This window comes from Camponotus vicinus, unplaced genomic scaffold (assembly GCF_025532165.1).
Source record: "Camponotus vicinus isolate PSW18456_S1 unplaced genomic scaffold, iyCamVici1.0 SCAF_4, whole genome shotgun sequence".
NCBI classification, from domain to species: domain Eukaryota; kingdom Metazoa; phylum Arthropoda; class Insecta; order Hymenoptera; family Formicidae; genus Camponotus; species Camponotus vicinus.
In genome coordinates, this window is record NW_028141976.1 from 15526876 (window position 1) to 15546758 (window position 19883).

General features: G+C 27.5%; 2 protein-coding genes across 2 annotated transcripts; one reads left to right on the plus strand and one right to left on the minus strand.

Annotated features, from left to right (window-relative positions):
* Positions 1-8935: 8935 nt before the first annotated feature.
* Positions 8936-9936, minus strand: LOC145970650 (uncharacterized). Its single transcript, XM_083097522.1, has 2 exons — positions 9929-9936; positions 8936-9830 (listed from the first exon to the last, which is right to left on the minus strand). Exons 1-2 carry the CDS (start codon positions 9934-9936, stop codon positions 8936-8938), a joined length of 903 nt encoding a protein of 300 aa, XP_082953648.1.
* A 5966-nt stretch (positions 9937-15902) lies between these two features.
* LOC145970651 (uncharacterized) lies at positions 15903-19265 on the plus strand. The gene is made up of 3 exons (XM_083097523.1): positions 15903-16031; positions 18461-18656; positions 19051-19265. Exons 1-3 carry the CDS (start codon positions 15918-15920, stop codon positions 19263-19265), a joined length of 525 nt encoding a protein of 174 aa, XP_082953649.1. The 5' UTR covers positions 15903-15917.
* Positions 19266-19883: the final 618 nt, after the last annotated feature.

Genomic DNA, 19883 nt, shown 5'->3' on the forward strand with positions numbered 1-19883 from the left:
AAGAAATGATTTCAAGCCTCATAACTCGGAAAGTACTTAATGAAAACTAACTTAATTATAGTGTTTTGGAAAGCTCTCGAGATAAGCTACAAGAATATGCAAAAGCATATAGGGTGTCCCATTTAAAAAGTTGGAGGTGACCTTCACATAACCTTGACAACGCTATTCGAGGTCATAATAATGTTGCTGTGTAATGCGTCACATAAAACCCTATAACTTTTGTAAGAAACATTTTTTTAAAAATGCGTATTTTTCGAAATATTAAGGGGTTTCCACACTTTTGGCAAACCCTGTATAACTCACATGGCACAATTTTCTTATACATCTACATGTCTATTTCTCTATACTTCTTCTTACATATATTTAAGGAAATGTAACATATATACATTCGCGCGGATTCGTGTGAATATTTACACACGCACGCGTGCATGTACGCGCTCACTAATGCAAACAAATTAATTTGCGCCTACTACATGAGCAAATAGCGATATTTTTGAATAAAAATGAAATTATAATCATGAATCATTTTTCTTTCTATAATTTATAACAATATTCTAGATATTATCAAATTTAATTCACTTGATGTCATATAAAAGTCACTGCTTTTTGTTAGATTGATATATTGATATATAGATTAATATGTATATTCATGAATCGCTGCATACTATCCGATTTCAATCCGAGTTCAATTTTTGGATGTTCGTTTAAAAAACGGCGTTAATTATAAATTATTATTTAATAAATTTCTCTTTTCTAATGCATCATAGAAATAATTCACGTTTTAATTTATTTTTCATTAAGGAATATTGTGCTTCTTTAGTTCTGTTTGATTTAAATTTAATTCCATGTCTTATATTGCTGATATTTTATATTTATTCTTTTTTTTCTTTTAACTGAAAAGAAATTTATTTTCAGCTGTTTCTTTCTTTCTCTTTTTATTTATATTTTTGTCATGTGTTATGTTTAGATTCTATATAAAATATTATTTCACATGCACCATTAAATTGTTTTTATGTAAATTTCACACAAACGAGTAGATGATTCTCTCTCAGCGTATATCCACGTTCTATGAAAAGAAACATAGATATATATTGTAAAACTAATTATTCGTTTGAATAGCATGAAATTATAATATAGTGAAATAATTATCATTGTTACATTTCATCAAAGCAGGACCGCAAAAATCTATATAATCGTAGAAAAAATATATTCGAGCTATGATTTATATTCTCTCCGCATATTATAACGTTATAACTATAAAAAATGGATTGTGTTTTGATGATTATATCATGAAATATGTAGAGATATTCCAGTTAATAAATTTTCGCCTAAACATGCTATTTATATAACTTGTGTAACGTAATAATTTTTATGAAGAAATTTAAATGAATAGTATGCTTGAATGCAAACTATATAAAATCGTAATTGGAATTTCGTCCATATTGGATAATTTTGAAAGGCATTATTCACGAGTTATATTATTTATTATTTTTATTATATACTCTGCGTACGAATTTAGAAGTCCAAGAAATACGAATAGATTAGGATATTGTGTGAAATGGAATCAGGTATGATACGATGTACGTACATAAGGGGAACAAAACTCATCAGTATATTAAAATTTATTTCCAGCCTTTCTCGGCGCTAGTAGAAATCTTTAGTTTTTTGCTTTGGTCCACCTACTGGACTTCCAAGAATAAATCCATGATTTTGTGAAGGCCAGTGTGACTCTAGCAGAAACTATTTTCGACCCTTATCTCCCGCGGTATCGGCGACACGCAATAAATGTCAATGAAAAAAAAAAATTGCCTGCACGGCAGAGATCAATTAGGAAAGTATAGAACGTTATGTACTTGAATAACATTTGACGAAATCGATACGTATCTTCTTTTGCTTCGTCGTGATATTTGTAAACTTCAGCTTCTTCCTTTTGCGGCGAAAACTAAAAAAACTAATCTGTCTGCTAAAAATAACGATGGAATAAAGATGCTTTAAACGCGCGTGGTGAAAAATGCAAAAATGGAGGACGGAAGAAACAACTCTTTTGTAAGAACACTCTTTATATTATTTATTAAATTCGAAAGATAAGCTCTGAAGAATTTGATGATCGTATATAAAATATATTTAATAGTCTTTTCCAAAAGATCTTATATTGATGAATGAAAGATATTTTCTAAGCAAAATCTTATTAATTTCTTCCTGTTTTCGAATTCTGTCTGTCCGAATATTGGAGTGAAGACAAATACTGCAGAGCAAATTAGTAATGTAATTGATTCTAATAAATGTCATTATTACGAACAATTATGTTTAAGATACTTTTGATATTTTGTATGTATAAATCAGCGTTTCTTTATATATGTAAAGAGCCTTATAGGCATAAACGTGTCGCAAATGTTTCCCCCCGCAGTGTATGTGCGATCCATAGGCTGCGGAGACATGAAAGTGAGAGTCCGGTATTACTCTTCGACTGTTCGAATGCTGAAAGATCAATAAGCGGGTTTAAAATGTGTCGATACATATGTGTAATTATTTGATTGTATAATATATGAATATAATATAGTTGAAAGCAAAATTGATTTAATTTCCATCGATTGTTATCGACTGTATCGAGATTTGCTGTCGTAATTTTTTAAACTTTGTTTTGATTTCATTTACCGTGCGATATAAAGTTAATGTGAAATGTGTGATATAATATAATTATAATATATCTATGTTTAAGAGAATATCCATCAGGGTTTCTCTTTTGTAAAAAATAGGTCTATTAAAGCATAAATATGTGGAAATTCTAAACAATCTGAAATAAAACTTGAAATATATTCGTTCATGTGAAGTATTCATATTTTTATATTATAATATTATATTATAAATTGAAAAGATATTATAAGAAAGATCTTACATACAGAGACATTAAAATATTACAAGCCATTCTTGAAAGTACACATTATACCTATGAGAAATACAGAAAATTACATTTATTATATGTTTATAAACGTCTATAAATATCTAATAGCCATCTTTCCAACCTATCATTTCTCACTGTATAGCAAAAATTGTTTTAAGTAAAAGGTATTTCATTTAAAAGAAAAAAAAAGGAATATACAGATATTAGTCTGACTTTGAGGTGTAAGTGCCAAAATCATATAAAGATCAATCTAGATTTTTTAAATGGAACCACTCTATTTTTTTTTTATATAAATCGATTCGTCACAAATATTTGGCATAAAAAGTTATAAAGATACGATGGCTAAAAATTGAAGTTTAAAAAATATTATATATTTTACTTTCACATAATTTTATGTAAATTGTGAAATACCGTAAAATATTTATTCTTCCATTTTATTTTACTTTAATACTTTTATGTATAAAATAATAAAAGAAATAATAAAAGAATCAATTAGTAAATAAAATATCTGTTTTTTAAAAAAATATTTAAAAAAAATTTTGAGTTATTTTTAAAATAAATATGAATTTGCAACAAGCAAAGTATATATATGCATATACAGGGTGGCCCACGTAAAGGGTTAGGTTAACAAATTTATATCTCGGAAACGAAACAATTTGGAGAAAAATGTTTCAGACCAAAGTTGTATGGTTTCAAGGGGGACATAAGATGGTGCTATTAGTTTGAGTGTGAAGATCTTGAAGAGTCACCTGAAGGTCACGTGAAGATCACCTCCAACTTTTTAAATGAGATACCCTATATGCTTTTGCATATTCTTGTAGCTCATCTGGAGAGCTTTTCAAAACACTATAATTAAGTTAGTTTTCATTAAGTACTTTCCGAGTTATGAGGCTTGAAATCATTTCTTAATTTTACATAAACTGTAAAATATCTAGTAAAATATTCATTTTTCGATTATCTTACCTTAATACTTTTATGTACAAAATAATGAGAGGAATCAATTGGTGTAAAGGAAAAACATAGCTGTTTTTAAGAAAAAATATGGAATTGTCAATTGCTAATTTTTAATTTTATTCGTATTTTTCGCTAAAAATACTTTCGAAATTTATTTTTACTTTATGGGATTTATCTTATCTAAATACTGCTGTTTCTATACAATATATTGAATAAAGAAATTATTAATTTTTAAATTATTAATTTTTAAATTACTAATTATTAATGTTTAATAATTTAATAATATCTTTTGCATTAAATTTAAATGTGCAATTTTACAGTTTCGTAAAATTTTTGAGTCTGCAATGCATTTACACATGCATTCTTCAATAAAAATTCCATAAAATTATGTTTTTTATCTTATTGTTAGTATATGCTTAGGCATCATTATTTTATTTAAAATTTAATTACAACAAAGATTTTCTCTTTACTTTGCTTAAATCGTTTCTTTAAGTGCACAATATTTTAGCTCTTTAAAATAAGACAATATATACAGGGTGGACCATTTTAACCTTTAATGGAGAATATCTCGAAAACCAAGCCCGGGAGAGAAAAATGTTTCAGACTAAAGTTATTTGGTTTCGAGGGGGCCATAAGATGATATCATTGGTTTGACCTTGAAGAGTTATTTGAAGGTCACATGAAGGTCACCTTTAATTTCTTAAATGGAACCTACTATTTGTCATTACATATTCTTGTAGCTTATCTCGAGAGCTTTCCAAAACACTATAATTAAGTACCTTTTCGTTAAGTACTTCTTGAGTTATGAGGCTTGAAATAATTTCTTAATTTTACATAACTAGAACACTACAGGCGCGCGCTACGCGCGCGCCTTTTATTTCTTACATGATTAACATAATTTATTAATTTGATATTATATCTAAATAAAAAATGAGAATATTATAAATATAAATTTATAATAATCTATTATAATTATTTATATTATAAATATTATTAAATATATACATATGTATAATATAAATAATTATTTATTAATTTTAAATGTATAATGGGCACTATAAAAAATAATCGTATATTTAATCGTATATTTCTTTATATACATAATTTTTAACATCTCTATTTTTTCTTTGATTACCAAGGTAAACTTTTAATGCTTGCCAAGAACGAACTCGTGAAAAAGCAACATAAAGTTGTCCGTGATTAAAAACATCTTTGCGAAGATCTAATCCAATTCTATCAAACGTCTGCCCTTGTGATTTATTAATTGTCATAGCAAAAGCTAATTTTATTGGAAATTGTCTTCTAGAAAAAGTAAAAGGATATAAATTTTCACAATATAATGTTATACGATTCAAAAATACAATATCTCCTGCTTTGTCACCTGTTAAAATTTTACACTTTAATAAATGATCTGCAAGTTCTATAATCATTAATCTAGTACCATTACAAAGACCTTCATTGATACTTAAATTTCTAATTAACATAATGATACAATGTGATCTTAAACGCAATTCATGAGGAGGAAGAGATGATGGAGACAAACTATTTAATATTCCGGTAACAAAGCTTCACCTATATCACCATTATCATTATTTACAGCACTATCTACGCTTGCGTAAATTCGTTCATTAGCTATATCTAATAATTCTACAACTTTTTTATTGATTTCGTCTACATCAATATTTCTTGCAGAAAGTATCGCATTTAGACATTTTAACAAATTCCTTTTTTCGTATTAAATCACCATATATGTCTTCCACAATATTAGCATCAATAGGTGCTATACAACATTCAGGAATTTGTATATTATCATTGGAATCATTTAATATACCATCTCCAATATCTAGTAAAAATTTTGTAAATTCAATTTCTTCTGGAAAAACTCGCATGTTTTGCGTTAAAGAGAATTTTACAAAATGTCTCCAAACAGAACTAAATTTAATAGAAAGATTTACAATTTCATTTCGAGTAGCATGTATGTTAATAGGTTAAAGTTGTCTAAAATCACCACCTAATAAAATTATTTTTCCACCAAAAGGAAAATCATTATTCATAATATCACGCAATGTTCGATCCATAATTTCTAAAGCATATCGTGGTGCCATTGGAGCTTCATCCCAAATAAAAATATCAGTTTCTTTTAAATATTGAGCTTCTTTTGAACTGAATTTTAATAGCTGATGATGAATCAGCAAGTAATGGAACCGGTAATCCAAATAACTTATGAACTGTTTTTCCCATAGGTAGTAATGTTGCTGCAATACCCGTAAAAGTCATTGTACACATGTGTTTGTTTCTAATTCTAGCTAAATGATAAATAGTTGTGTATATAAATGTTTTACCTGATCCACCCGGGCCATCAATATAAAAACAATTATTATGATTGTTATTATTCTCTAATTTATTTAATAATATATCGATTATCTCTTTTTGCTTGTTATTTAATTGTTTGTATTGTTTATTACCTATTTCCATAGCTTCTTCAAGTGTCATATAATCTTCCTCTACAACATCTTCTATTAACTGTTGCATTTGAGGAAAATCAGCAAAACTTTTACCTTCACTATGAAGCATATTATTAATTTGTGCATATGCTTTATTTTGTCCTTGTAACATACCAAAATGTCGAACATAATCTTTAGACATTGCTACTTTAAAATTTTCCCACAACTCTTCAGGATGTAATGGCTGACAATGTACGAGTAATATACGTACAAATAATCTACGAAGTTGACGCGGCATCATCCATTCAACAGCTTCATTCATAGCTCGCTTCCATTCATCATCATCTTCAATCAAACCTAAAGCTAAACATGCTGCTGAAAATGATTGATAAAATTCACCATTTACAGTTCTTAAATCATTAAAACTTGTAGCTCCCCTTACTGTGAGTAGTAATAATCGTAAGTGAAATAATTCTGTTTGTGTTGGATTAACGGAATATATTCGTCCTATACAATTATAATGATTTTTACGTTTAACCCAACAAGATATATTTCTACCATTAATTTTTTCTTTTTTAAATGTATAATATTGTGGAATTTCTATATATAAATACTGTTTTGCTTCTTCATCACGTAAGTTTAATGCAAAATAATCTATTAACATAGTAACTTGGTTTAAAGCAGAAATCATTACTTCGTCAATGTTTTCATTTTCAATTATAATATTTTGTTTATTAGGGAGATGGACTGGCAATCGCATTATTGCATGACTTTTATCTTGTAATTTCTTACCAAGAATACGCCAACTGGCCTCTACAGGTCCAACATAACGAGCTTCAATATAATTGTGTATCTCATCATGATCAATAGTTACATTTTCTGTTATTGGTTCAATAGTTATAGCAGCAACATCATGTCCTTTATAAATATATTTGTATAGATATTTAACTGATTTTATACTTGAAACCACTTCAACATTTATACGACAATTAAATATAATTGATAAAATAGGACAATGTGGAACAACATGACGATTATCAACTATATATCCTCCAGGACGTTCAAAATTTTTATTATTATTTCGTCGACGATAAAGAGGATAAGCCTCTTTATCCATTTTATTTTGTTCTAAAAATGGTTTCGGATAATGTTTTGAACATCGTCCATCTATTAAACACCAATTACCACAAGGTCCATGAATCATATGTCTCATGACTATATCATGTAAAATACGATTCTCGCATGGATCCGGAATTTCAGCAGAAATATATTTATCAACGTAAAAGCAACAATGGCAAAAACAACATGCAGGGTAAAGATCCAGAGCGAAGTATCAGAAGTCTTTGAGACAACTAGGGGGGTGAGACAAGGTGACGGACTGGCATGCCTCCTGTTTAACCTGGCCTTAGAAAAGGCGGTAAGAGACTCAGGAGCCCACAGGGAGAACACAATCCTTTACAGGTCAAGTCAGCTCCTAGCATTTGCAGATGATATAGATATTATAGCGAGATCGATCGACGAACTTAAACAAGTATTCTGCAAAATTGAGAATGCCGCTAGAAATATGGGCCTCGAAATAAATGAGGAAAAGACAAAAATGCTCATTTCAACGACCTCCAGGACAAAAGCAATCAGAATGAACACAGTAACAATAGGAAAATATAATTTTGAGGTAGTCAACGCCTTCAAATATCTTGGCACGATCATAGACAACGAGAATAATATCAGCTCAGAAATAAATCAGAGAATTATAACGGCATCCAGATGTTCCCATGGACTCAACGCTCATCTAAGAAGCCCACTCATCAGCAGAAAAACCAAAATCCAAATCTACAGAACGCTGATCAAACCAGTTCTCACTTATGCATGCGAGACATGGACATTGAGCAAAAAGAATGAAAACATCCTTAGTACATTTGAAAGAAAAATACTTCAACGAATCTTTGGAGGAATCAATATAAATGGAATGTGGAGGAGAAGATTCAATGACGAACTGTATGAATTATATAATTCCCCCGACATCATATCCCACATAAGGATCCAGAGACTCAAGTGGGCCGGACACGTGCAAAGAGCAGCCGGAGACTACCCCCCGAGACAGATCATGCACGGTAGGATGTATGGGGTTAGACGGCGGGGCAAACCGAGACTGAGATGGTTGGACGATGTTGATCGCGACGCGGCCACAATCGGGGCTAAGAATTGGAAGACCGAGTCTTTGAACAGGAAAACTTGGAGGCATAAGCTGGAGCAGGCACTGGCCCACAAAGGGCTGTCTCGCCAATGATGATGATGATGATATTTATCAACAATTTGTGGAGTTGTTATTTTAAAATTATACTTTAAAATAATCAACATATGAATATGTGGTAAACCACGTTTTTGAAATTCAATAACGTACACAAATGCTGCTACTTCACCAAAAAATTTTTGCTTAACGATTAAATCAATTAAATAATCTTTCTTAATATTAAAAACTCGAGCACAAATATCAGGTCTATCAGCAGCTTGTTGACCTGACAAAAAATTTTCTTCGATTTCTCGCCAATTTGGATTACAAGTCATAGTAATAAAAAGATCTGGTTTACCAAATTTACTAACAATTGCCATTGCATCTTGATAATTTTGTAACATATTACGCGGTGATCCAATAAACGTGGAAGGAAGTAACCATTTTTCCAATGCGTCCATTTAAATTATTTGCCGTAGTTTGTAAATAATCTCTTAAACCTTGATATGTTTCAGTACGTAATTCTTTTTGATGATTTTTGCAATAATCAATTCTATCTTTTTCCATTTTTACGTAACTGTCTACAAGCCATTGCTGAAATAGGCGACGACCTAATAAAAAAACATTAAATTCATCACGAATAGCCATACGATATTTAATATACTGTCCTCTAGTTATTTGTTTATCACTATTTAATTTTGTCAAATAACGGTGCCATCCTTGAGTGCCATATGGATAAAATAATGGATATATCCATGGTTCAACATTTGGGTCCATAATACTAACTTTTTGAAGAATTTTAGTATTTCTATTACGTATTGTAACGTATGATTCTGGAATTTCTCCTTCAGCAGTTGTATAAAAAACTGCAGCAATTTCATTAGTTCTTTGAGCATTATATCGACGTCGATCCATACCTGGTTTTAAAGTAAATAATAATTGTAACTCCGGTAAAAATTTACCAGATTCTATTTCTAAACGCTTTTGATTTTCTAATTCTTCACCCATCATTTGATAAGATTGAGCAAATACATTAATTTCCCGCATTATACGTTCAAGGTTTTGTACAATTTCCAAATCTAAATGTGATTTTTGATTAAGTCGATGATTAATCGCCTCATTAAAATCTACAATAAAAAGTTGGCCATAAGTAGGACTTTCATTCTGTTCAGCATATAATGTTGTATTAATTTGATAATAAATTTGTCCTTGTACCTTGAAACAATATGGACCAGGTCGTCTATCTTGAAAATTAATTAAATTAGCGTTAAATGATGCAAACGAAAATGAACTGTTATAACTACGAATATGTTGAAAAAAATTATTAGATTTTATATGAGTTCCATCGAATAAGGAATGAAGAAATTGAGGAAGTTTAGGCAATGATTGCAAATGTACAGCACCATGATTACAACAATCATGAAATGAATTTCCTTTATTAGATATTCTTTCAGATGCAAAATGTTTTGCATTGCAATGAACACATGACACATCCATAGATCCAATATAATATTCAACGACATTATTAATTGACATTATATTATCAATATTTAGGTAAGGTTGATTTTTCTGCCGTGATAACGAGATTGACGTTTTACAGAAGTATGACGTACTGATTTAATATTTTTAAAATTTTGTCCAATTATTTCTTTATCTAATTCTATTATTACATGATTGTTATGTGATGTACCAGCAACACAAATAGTGTGATTTTTGTAATCAACTGATTTTGATATTATAATTTATTTTCTTTCATAATTTGATTACGACGATATTGATTTTTTGCTTTCCTTTCGGAACATCGTTGTTGAAATTCCTCTTCTTCTTCTAAAGTGCGATGTATTTTACGTTTTGGCATTTTACAAAATGAAAATATATCAATAAATATATTAATTAATAAATATATATGCTAATACAAATATATATACAGGGTGCGCCAAAAGTCTGGATACACCTAAATATCTCACAAACGGTGTATTTTAGAAAAAAATGTTTCAGGCAAAAGTTGTATGGTTTCAAGGGGGACATAAGGTGGTACCATTGGTTTGACCTTGAAGAGTCATTTGAAGGTCACGTGAGGGTCACTTCAATTTTTTTAAATGGAACACCCTATATATTTTTGCACACTCTTGTAGCTTATCTCGAGAGCTTTCCAAAACACTATCATTAAGTACCATTTCGTTAAGTACTTTTTAAGTTATGAGGCTTGAAATAATTTCTTAATTTTACATAAACCGTAAAATATCTTGTAAAATATTCATTTTTCGATTATCTTACCTTAATACTTTTATGTAGAAAATAATGAGAGGAATCAATTGGTGTAAAGAAAACACATAGTTGTTTTTAAGAAAAAATATGGAATTGTTAATTGCAAATTACATATTTTTTCTTCAAAACAACTATGTGTTTTCTTTACACCAATTGATTCCTCTCATTATTTTGTACGTAAAAGTATTAAGGTAAGATAATCGAAAAATAAATATTTTACAAGATATTTTACGGTTTATGTAAAATTAAGAAATTATTTCAAGCCTCATAACTCAAAAAGTACTTAACAAAAAGGTACTTAATTATAGTGTTTTGGAAAGCTCTCGAGATAAGCTACAAGAATTTGCAAAAATATATAGGGTGTTCCATTTAAAAAAATTGAAGTGACCTTCACGTGACCTTCAAATGACTCTTCAATGTCAAACCAATGATACCGTCTTATGGCCCCCTCGAAACCAAACAACTTTTGCCTGAAACATTTTTTTCTAAAATGCACCGTTTGTGAGATATTTAGGTGTATCCAGACTTTTGGCGCACCCTGTATATATATATATATATATATATATATATACACACACATACGCGCGTGCGTATAATTTTCGGAATGTATATATACTAATATTTAAAATATATACTATTAAAATAAACAAACAAAAAAAATATTACTTTCTAGATTGAGTATCAACTTATAAAATTTAATATTTTTATAATACTTTAACCCTTTCGCTCCTAACGCCGGCTATAGCCGGCATCCACGAAGTAGTTCGCGGAGACGAACGCCGGTTATAGCCGACATCCACGATGTGACCCGCAGAGACGAGCGCCAGCTATAGAGCCGGCTATAGAGCCGGCGGCATTCGCGAACTAGTTTGTGAATAGTAGCACTTTTTGTAATCGTCGCGCAAATTATTTGACGGAAAAAATAAATCATATGATTCGAATCAGTTTCCTCGAAAACTCACGAACCGGAGTTTTTCTCGAGAACCGGAGTTTTCTCGAAAACACACTGTATTTATTCGTCTTCCATTTTTTGAATCAGTTTTGAGTATCATACAGCAATAGTCAGTTAACGAGAATATTAGAAACTTTAAAATAAAAAAGGTCGAATACGTCAAATTATTGTTATATATATATGTTAATTTATATTACATAATATATATTAATTATGTTTTACTTAAAACAATTATTGTTTATGTAGAAATTATTAATATCTTGTTTTAAAGAAAAGTCCCATTTCTTCCAAAAGCATGTTAAAGCGGCGTTGTTCAGGTAAGTCGTAAACCCGAACGCCAAAGACTGTCCACGCGCAATGTATACACTTTTGGCGCGGGGACTCGTTTAATGGCGGCACTACGGCAGAGCGAACCGCCGTAGTGAAAGGGTTAAGAATAAAAATATATACCGAACACGCACAGATTAATATTTATATGTTACTTGAAATATATATATATTTACCTAAATAAATATTAATCATCATCATCATCATCATCATCATCATCATCATCATCGATTTTTATTTTACTCATCATCATCGATTTTTATTTTACTTATCGATATTTAATTTAATCATCGATTTTTATGTTACGCATCATCATTGAGTTTTATTTTAATTATTAATTTTTATTTTACTCATCGATTTTTATCTTATCATCATCATCATCATCGATTTATATTTTACTCATCATCATCATCGTTTTATATTTTACTCATCATCATCATCATCATCATCATCGATTTTTATTTTCTTAACGATATTTAATTTAATCATCGATTTTTATATTACGCATCATAATTGAGTTTTATTTTAATTATCAATTTTTATTTTACTAATCGATTTTTATCTTATCATCATCATCATCATCGATTTATATTTTACTCATCATCATCATCATCATCATCATCATCATCATCGATTTTTATTTTACTCATCATCATCGATTTTTATTTTACTTATCGATATTTAATTTAATCATCGATTTTTATATTACGCATCATCATTGAGTTTTATTTTAATTATTAATTTTTATTTTACTCATCGATTTTTATCTTATCATCATCATCATCATCGATTTATATTTTACTCATCATCATCATCGTTTTATATTTTACTCATCATCATCATCATCATCATCATCGATTTTTATTTTACTTAACGATATATAATTTAATCATCGATTTTTATATTACGCATCATAATTGAGTTTTATTTTAAGTATCAATTTTTATTTTACTCATCGATTTTTATCTTATCATCATCATCATCATCGATTTATATTTTACTCATCATCATCATCATCATCATCATCATCATCATCATCATCATCATCATCATCGAATTCTATTTTACTCATCATCATCGATTTTTATTTTACTTAACGATATTTAATTTAATCATCGATTTTAATATTACGCATCATCATTGAGTTTTATTTTAATTATCAATTTTTATTTTACTCATCGATTTATATTTTACTCATCATCATAATCGTCCTCGTCCTCGTCCTCGTCCTCGTCTTCCTCCTCCTCCTCCTCCTCCTCCTCCTCCTCTATTTCTTTTAATGAAGTTTCTCATATCTAGAGGTTCCTTGTGTAAGATATCATTATTTTAATCTTATTATATTTATACATATGTTATACATTTCTTTCATTTACTCTCAGTGATAAGAGAATATAAATCTTAATATAATAAGTTAATTTTTTACAATTTTATAATTAATTTTTCATTATAGGAATTTAGAAGATTAATAGCCTAAATTCTAACAACGGAAAATGCAAATTGCATGGGCTGCTTGCTCAGAGTACGTTACATCATTTACAAATGATAAGACTATCTTGAATATAATAGTATTTTTACAATAGTCTAAAAAAGAAATTAATTCTTCTAAAAACATCAAGCATTCGTCACAAAATGGTAAAACATTTGACTGTTTGCACACTTTTTTGGTAGCTTTTATATATATGTTTTAATATACATATATATATATATATATATATATATATATACATACACTTCCGTATATACATATTCCTATAGGTATTAATTATAATATCACAAAATGTAAAAATAAAAAATAAGTTTGCATTATTTACTTTCAAAGAAATGATAAATTAAATTTATAAATTTTTTGGGTCTTATACTTTTTGACGCGAGTGTATTAATTTTAGCTTAATTTTAAATAACTAATAAGATATTATAAATTAATTTAATAATTAAGAAGTTATAAATTTTTATTGCTTGCAACTTGTATTACACCAATGATTTTAACGTGGTCACCTTTATTAATATCAAGTTCGAAGTATTTCTCATTGTTAAAATTCATAATGTGTACCATAGAGTCTAGAGAAGTCTATGATGTGTATTAAGTCAATTTGTAAGTGCCGTCTGTAATTGTTCCACAGCCAGTAGTTTTATTTAATTTCTTGTTATATGACTCAAGAAAGTTTGTTTTTACATATCCTTTTACAACTGAAAAATAGAACAAAATTTGATAACTAAAATATATTTTTAAAAAATAAGAATATTATATATATATATATATATATATATATATATATATATATATAATATTATTGTGTAATTTTAAATTATTTTAAATTTGAATTAATAATTATTTTTTATATTAATTTATCTAAACATCAAGAACTTAAGTTTTCAATTATTTAATAGCTTTTTTAAATTATTCTTTTTCAATAAATTTCAATTATTTAAAATTTAAAAAGCTAAATAATTAAAATTTATTGTATAAATTAAAAAATTTTTTGGGTAATTGATAGTTTGGATGCTTCAAATAATTGTCTTTAGAAAAAAATTTGTTATATATTTTATTTACTTCAAGTTCTAATAATATATTGTAAAAGGACAAGAAAAATTCATATCTATTCATATCTAAGGAATATACTGTATGTTAAACAAGATATAATAATATAGAACTGATTATAAAGAAATATAATATGAGAAAAGGAAAAAATTTAATATTTTTTACATATTGTGTAAAAATAACTCTTAAATCTTCTCTAATTATATAATACTTTAAATTTAGGAGTCTTGTTATTTACGTTTCTATACATATATTTACATTGCATAGTATAGTATATGTAAATTCATAATCTAAAGAATATATTATATTTATTAATATATAATAAGTAAAAGAATGTAATTATTAATAGTATAAATAGAAAAATAAAGTATAAAAGGTGGAATATGTAAATTGAAAGCATTGTATGCATAATATTGTATTTACAATATATATCTCAAATTGTTTTTTTAGACAAATATTGCTCTTGTTATCTCAATTTTATATTTTTTAAATTTCAACATTTATACTAATAATTAAAATATTTACATATTTACATAATTTATATCATATATTATATTGTGTTTTATATCATCTATATCATTATTCTATGTAACGTTTTGTATTCACTTTTTATTTCCATTTTATTTAAAAATGAAACTAATTAGTATTATATTATTATTACTTTAAATCGTATATATTAATTAATTCTAACTTAATTTTTATCTTTTTTTTAAAAATTAATACAGAATTTTTATAAAATGATTCTATATTTAAAAAAGTTTATATTCTTATTACAATAAATTATTATAATCAATTTATTGTAAAGTTCTATAATTTAAAAAAAAATTTATATTCAATTATGAATTATTAATTGATACGTTCCATATATATTTAAAGAAAACAGTTGCTGTTCTGTAATAGAAAAAGATTAGTTACTATGTAATATAGACAAATTTGTTACTATGCAATGTAAACATCTCTAAAGAAACATAAATAGCCAATCATTTCTGAACGCTTGAAGTGTATAGTACATAGTTAGAGAAGAATTTAATATTAATTTTACACAATATATAAAATATTTATTTTTTCTCTTTTCTCATTATTCTTCTTTTAAACTCTTCAATAATACTATACCCTATATAATATACAATATATTCTTTAGATATATATATATATATATATATATATATATATATATATATATACGTATGTATGTATGTATAATTATTTATTTAATTATTAAATTATTAATTAAATTATATTATAGTGAAATTATTGGATATGTAGATGCCATAGAGTCCCTAAGACGATTAGGTACAAAAATGCAGCATAAATTTTTTAAATTTTATCTAAATAATGGTAATGGCAAACGAGTCCAAATAGTAGCATGGAATGATGACGTCGAAATAATAGAACCTCATATAATGGTGAATTATGTGAGTATTTTAATTATTAATTAAATTATTATTATATTTGTATTCTCTCTATTTTAAAAAGTACATGTTATATCGATAATTACAAATCTCAAAGTGATTGTTGCCTCTGTTCCACTATATTGATTAGATATCTCGTTCATATACATTGGACTTGCTTCACTTATGCCACTTGCAAATGTCAAATTGTTATACGAATTTTGACAGTTTGTCCAATTAAAACAGTTTGTGTTAAAGATAAATTAAAGAAGATGACGAATTCTAAATCTCGAAATTCGACTTCAACACATACAGGTTTTCAACACTTTTTTTATTAAGGATTTTAATCAAACTGTCAAAATTTGCATGACAGTTTGATAGCTACAAGCGGCACGAATGAAGCAAATTACAACGTACACGAATAAAATATCCAATCAGTACCGCGGAAAAGATGCAACAATCACTTCAAAATTTGTGACTATTGGTATAACATGTACTTTTTAGAAAAGAAAATACATTAAAAATTAAAAAATTATATATAACAAAAATAAATAAAATAAACATAATATCTGTATAAAATATAAGTATATAATTTGATATATATATATATATATATACATATTCGTTTATATACATATTTAATATACATTTCGTTTTAAACACTATTTTATTAATATTCATCTTATTAAAAAAAATTATTTATACTTCTGCTCTTTAATACAAATAACTTTTGTAATCAATTATTATGTCTATGAACAAAGTTTGATTCAAAGCATCTTTTATAAGCATCAATTATATATTACTTTCTTTTATTATATGTCCTCAGTTTATTTCAGAGTTTATTTCAAAAGTTTTTCAAAATACTGTAAATAAAATAAATAAATTAATATACAGGATGTCCCAGACCACACGTACACCACTTTTATTTCGGAAACAGAGCGTTTTAGAGAAAAATGTTTCAGACAAAAGTTGTATGGTTTTGAGGGATACATAAGATGGTGTCATTGGTTTGACCTTAAATTTTCATTTGAAGGTCATGTGAAGGTCACGTCGATTTTTTTAAATGGAACACGTAACTGTTCGTTGCAAATTCATATTTTTTATTTAAGATAAGTGTGTGTGTTTTCTTTACATTAATTGATTGTTCTCATTATTCTGCACATAAAAGTATTAAGATGAGATTATCGAGAAATGAATATTTTACGAGATATTATGTATTTTATGTCAAAATACTACAACTTTCAAGTCTCATAACTCGAAAAATACTTAATGAAAAATACTTTATTATAAGTGTTTTGGAAAGCTTTTGAGGTAAGCTACAAGAATATGTAATAAAAATTAGGTGTTCCATTTAAAAAAAATCGACATGACCTTCAAATGAAAATTTAAGGTCAAATCAATGACAGCATCTTATGTATCCCTCGAAACCATACAACTTTTGTCTGAAACATTTTTCTCTAAAACGCTCTATTTCCGAGATAAAAGGGGTGTACGAATGGTCTGGGACACCCTATATATATACATATATATATATATATATATATATATATATTTATTTATTTATTTATATTATATATCAAGCGACGCGGTAGCGTCGCGACGCCAAGTACATAAAAAAACTGAAAAAGAACTGGATCCGAGCATTGAGAGTCACTGTCCTCGACGCGGAGCTACCAAGTAGCTTATCCGGAATTTTTCGTCAAATAAACTTTCGATTAAAATATTTCAGAAACGAAAAATTGTAGTATTTTGATATGTGTAACTGCTAGTTGCAAATTTTTATTTGTATCTTAAAGGCAATAAGTGTTTAATTATACTAATTGACCCATCTCATTACTCTGTGCATAAAAGTATTAGGGTAAGACTATCAAAAAAGGAATATTTTACGCAAAATTTGTATTTTATATCAAAACACTACAATTTTCAAGTCTTATAACTCAATAAATACTTAGTAAAAAATATTTTATCATAATATTTTGTTGCGTTATATAATATTTTATCACGCGGAGCTGAGAAGATCGCGTTCTCATTGTTTTCACAGATGTATAATAAACAAAATAGACGGGGGAGATAACGGTATGAGGCTGAATAGCTCAGTGGTAAGAGCAGTCGCCCGGCAAGCGAAAGACTCGGGTTTGATTCCCGATTCAGCGACTTTGCCCCATTATTTTGCTCGTCTACATCTCTTCAGGGGGGTAAAGAAGGGTTTATAGAATTCTCAAAAATGAGAATCTATAATTTGGTAAAGGCACCAAGTAAAATATACGTATTGATATGCCTTGTGCATGTATTAATTGTTGCGAACAATTAATCTTAAGTAATTTTACGCACTATCATCCGCGTCGACTCTTATTCGCTCATTCCTAAATTTTCGTATGGTTAAATCCAAAAAGAGTCTAATTTTTTAATTTTAATTCATTTAATTTTAAAATATACATTTTATTATAAAACAGATTATTCATTTGGACGGAGTCCAGGCCCGACCACCAAAAATGCCCCAATTTAACAATGGGAACGTAAATTATGAATTATTAATAAAATCAAATACAACCATTTCCAATCTGGGAAAATATGATCCAATGGATCATTTAAATATGAGACCTGAACCGGTCGAACTATATGAAGTCTTAAATACTTCAAATCGTATTAGTGAGTATATTCTTTACATCTTATATATAATTTTTTATCCTTTACAATGTATTATTAGAACTTGAAATAAATAAAATATAAAACAAATTATTCCCTAAGGATAATTATTTAAAGCATCCAAACTATCAATTACTCAAAAATTTTTAAACTTATGCAATAAACTTTAATAATTTAGCTTTTCAAACTTTAAATAATTAAAATTTATTAAAGATAAATTAAAAAAGCTATTAATAATTAAAAACTTAAGTTCTTGATGTTTAGATAAACTAATATAAAAAATAATTATTAATTAAAATTTAAAATAATTTAAAATTACATAATATATTTTTATGTATAAATATTCTTATTTTTTAAAAATATATTTTAGTTATCAAATTTTGTTCTACTTTTTCAGTCGTAAAAGGATATATAAAAACAAATTTCCAAGAGTCATATAATAACAAGCTAAACAAAATTACTGGATGTGGAGCTATTACATATGGCATTTACAAATTAGAAGTACATATTATGAATTTTTCTAATGAAAACTATTTTGATTTTGATATCAACAAAGGTGACCACGTTCAAATCACTGGCATAATACAAGCTACAAGTAATAAAAATTTATAACTTCTTAATTATTAAATTAATTTATAATATCTTATTAGTTATTTAAAATTATTAAGCTAAAATTAATATACACTCGCGTCAAGAAGTTTAAGACCCAAAAAATTTATAAATTTAATTTATCATTTCTTTGAAAGTAAATAATGCAAACTTATTTTTTATTTTTACATTTTGTGATATTATAATTAATATCTATAGAACTATATATAAGGGAGTGTATATATATATATATTAAAACATATATACAGAGGCTATCAAAAAAGTGTAAAAGCAGCCAAATATCTTGATAATAAAGCATTTTAGAGAAAAATATTTAGACAAAAGTTAGAAGGCTTAAAAAGATACATTGAGTAATAATATGAGTTTGATCATAGGTAGCGTTGTCAAGATCAAGACTATGAGCTCCTACTCCCAGAACGCAGAAACGCTTGCCGCGCGGGAAAAAGTGACGCGTAGTCAATAAACGCTAGGACAACACGTTGATTGGCTATCACGTCGCTTTATGCCGCGCGGCAAACGTTTCCGCGTCCTGGGGGCAGAAGCTCAAAGTAACATTGAATTTTTAAATAAAACTCCCTATTTATTATTACATATTCTTATAATGCTTCTTGAGATCATTTT

Excerpts from the sequence above, each read along its gene's own strand:
- LOC145970651 (XM_083097523.1), top strand. The coding sequence starts at position 15,918 with ATGCAGCATAAATTTTTTAAATTTTATCTAAATAATGGTAATGGCAAA. Across the intron at positions 16,032-18,460 it reads CTCATATAATGGTGAATTAT|ATTATTCATTTGGACGGAGT; the intron begins GTGAGTATTTTA and ends ATTATAAAACAG. Across the intron at positions 18,657-19,050 it reads AAATACTTCAAATCGTATTA|TCGTAAAAGGATATATAAAA; the intron begins GTGAGTATATTC and ends CTACTTTTTCAG.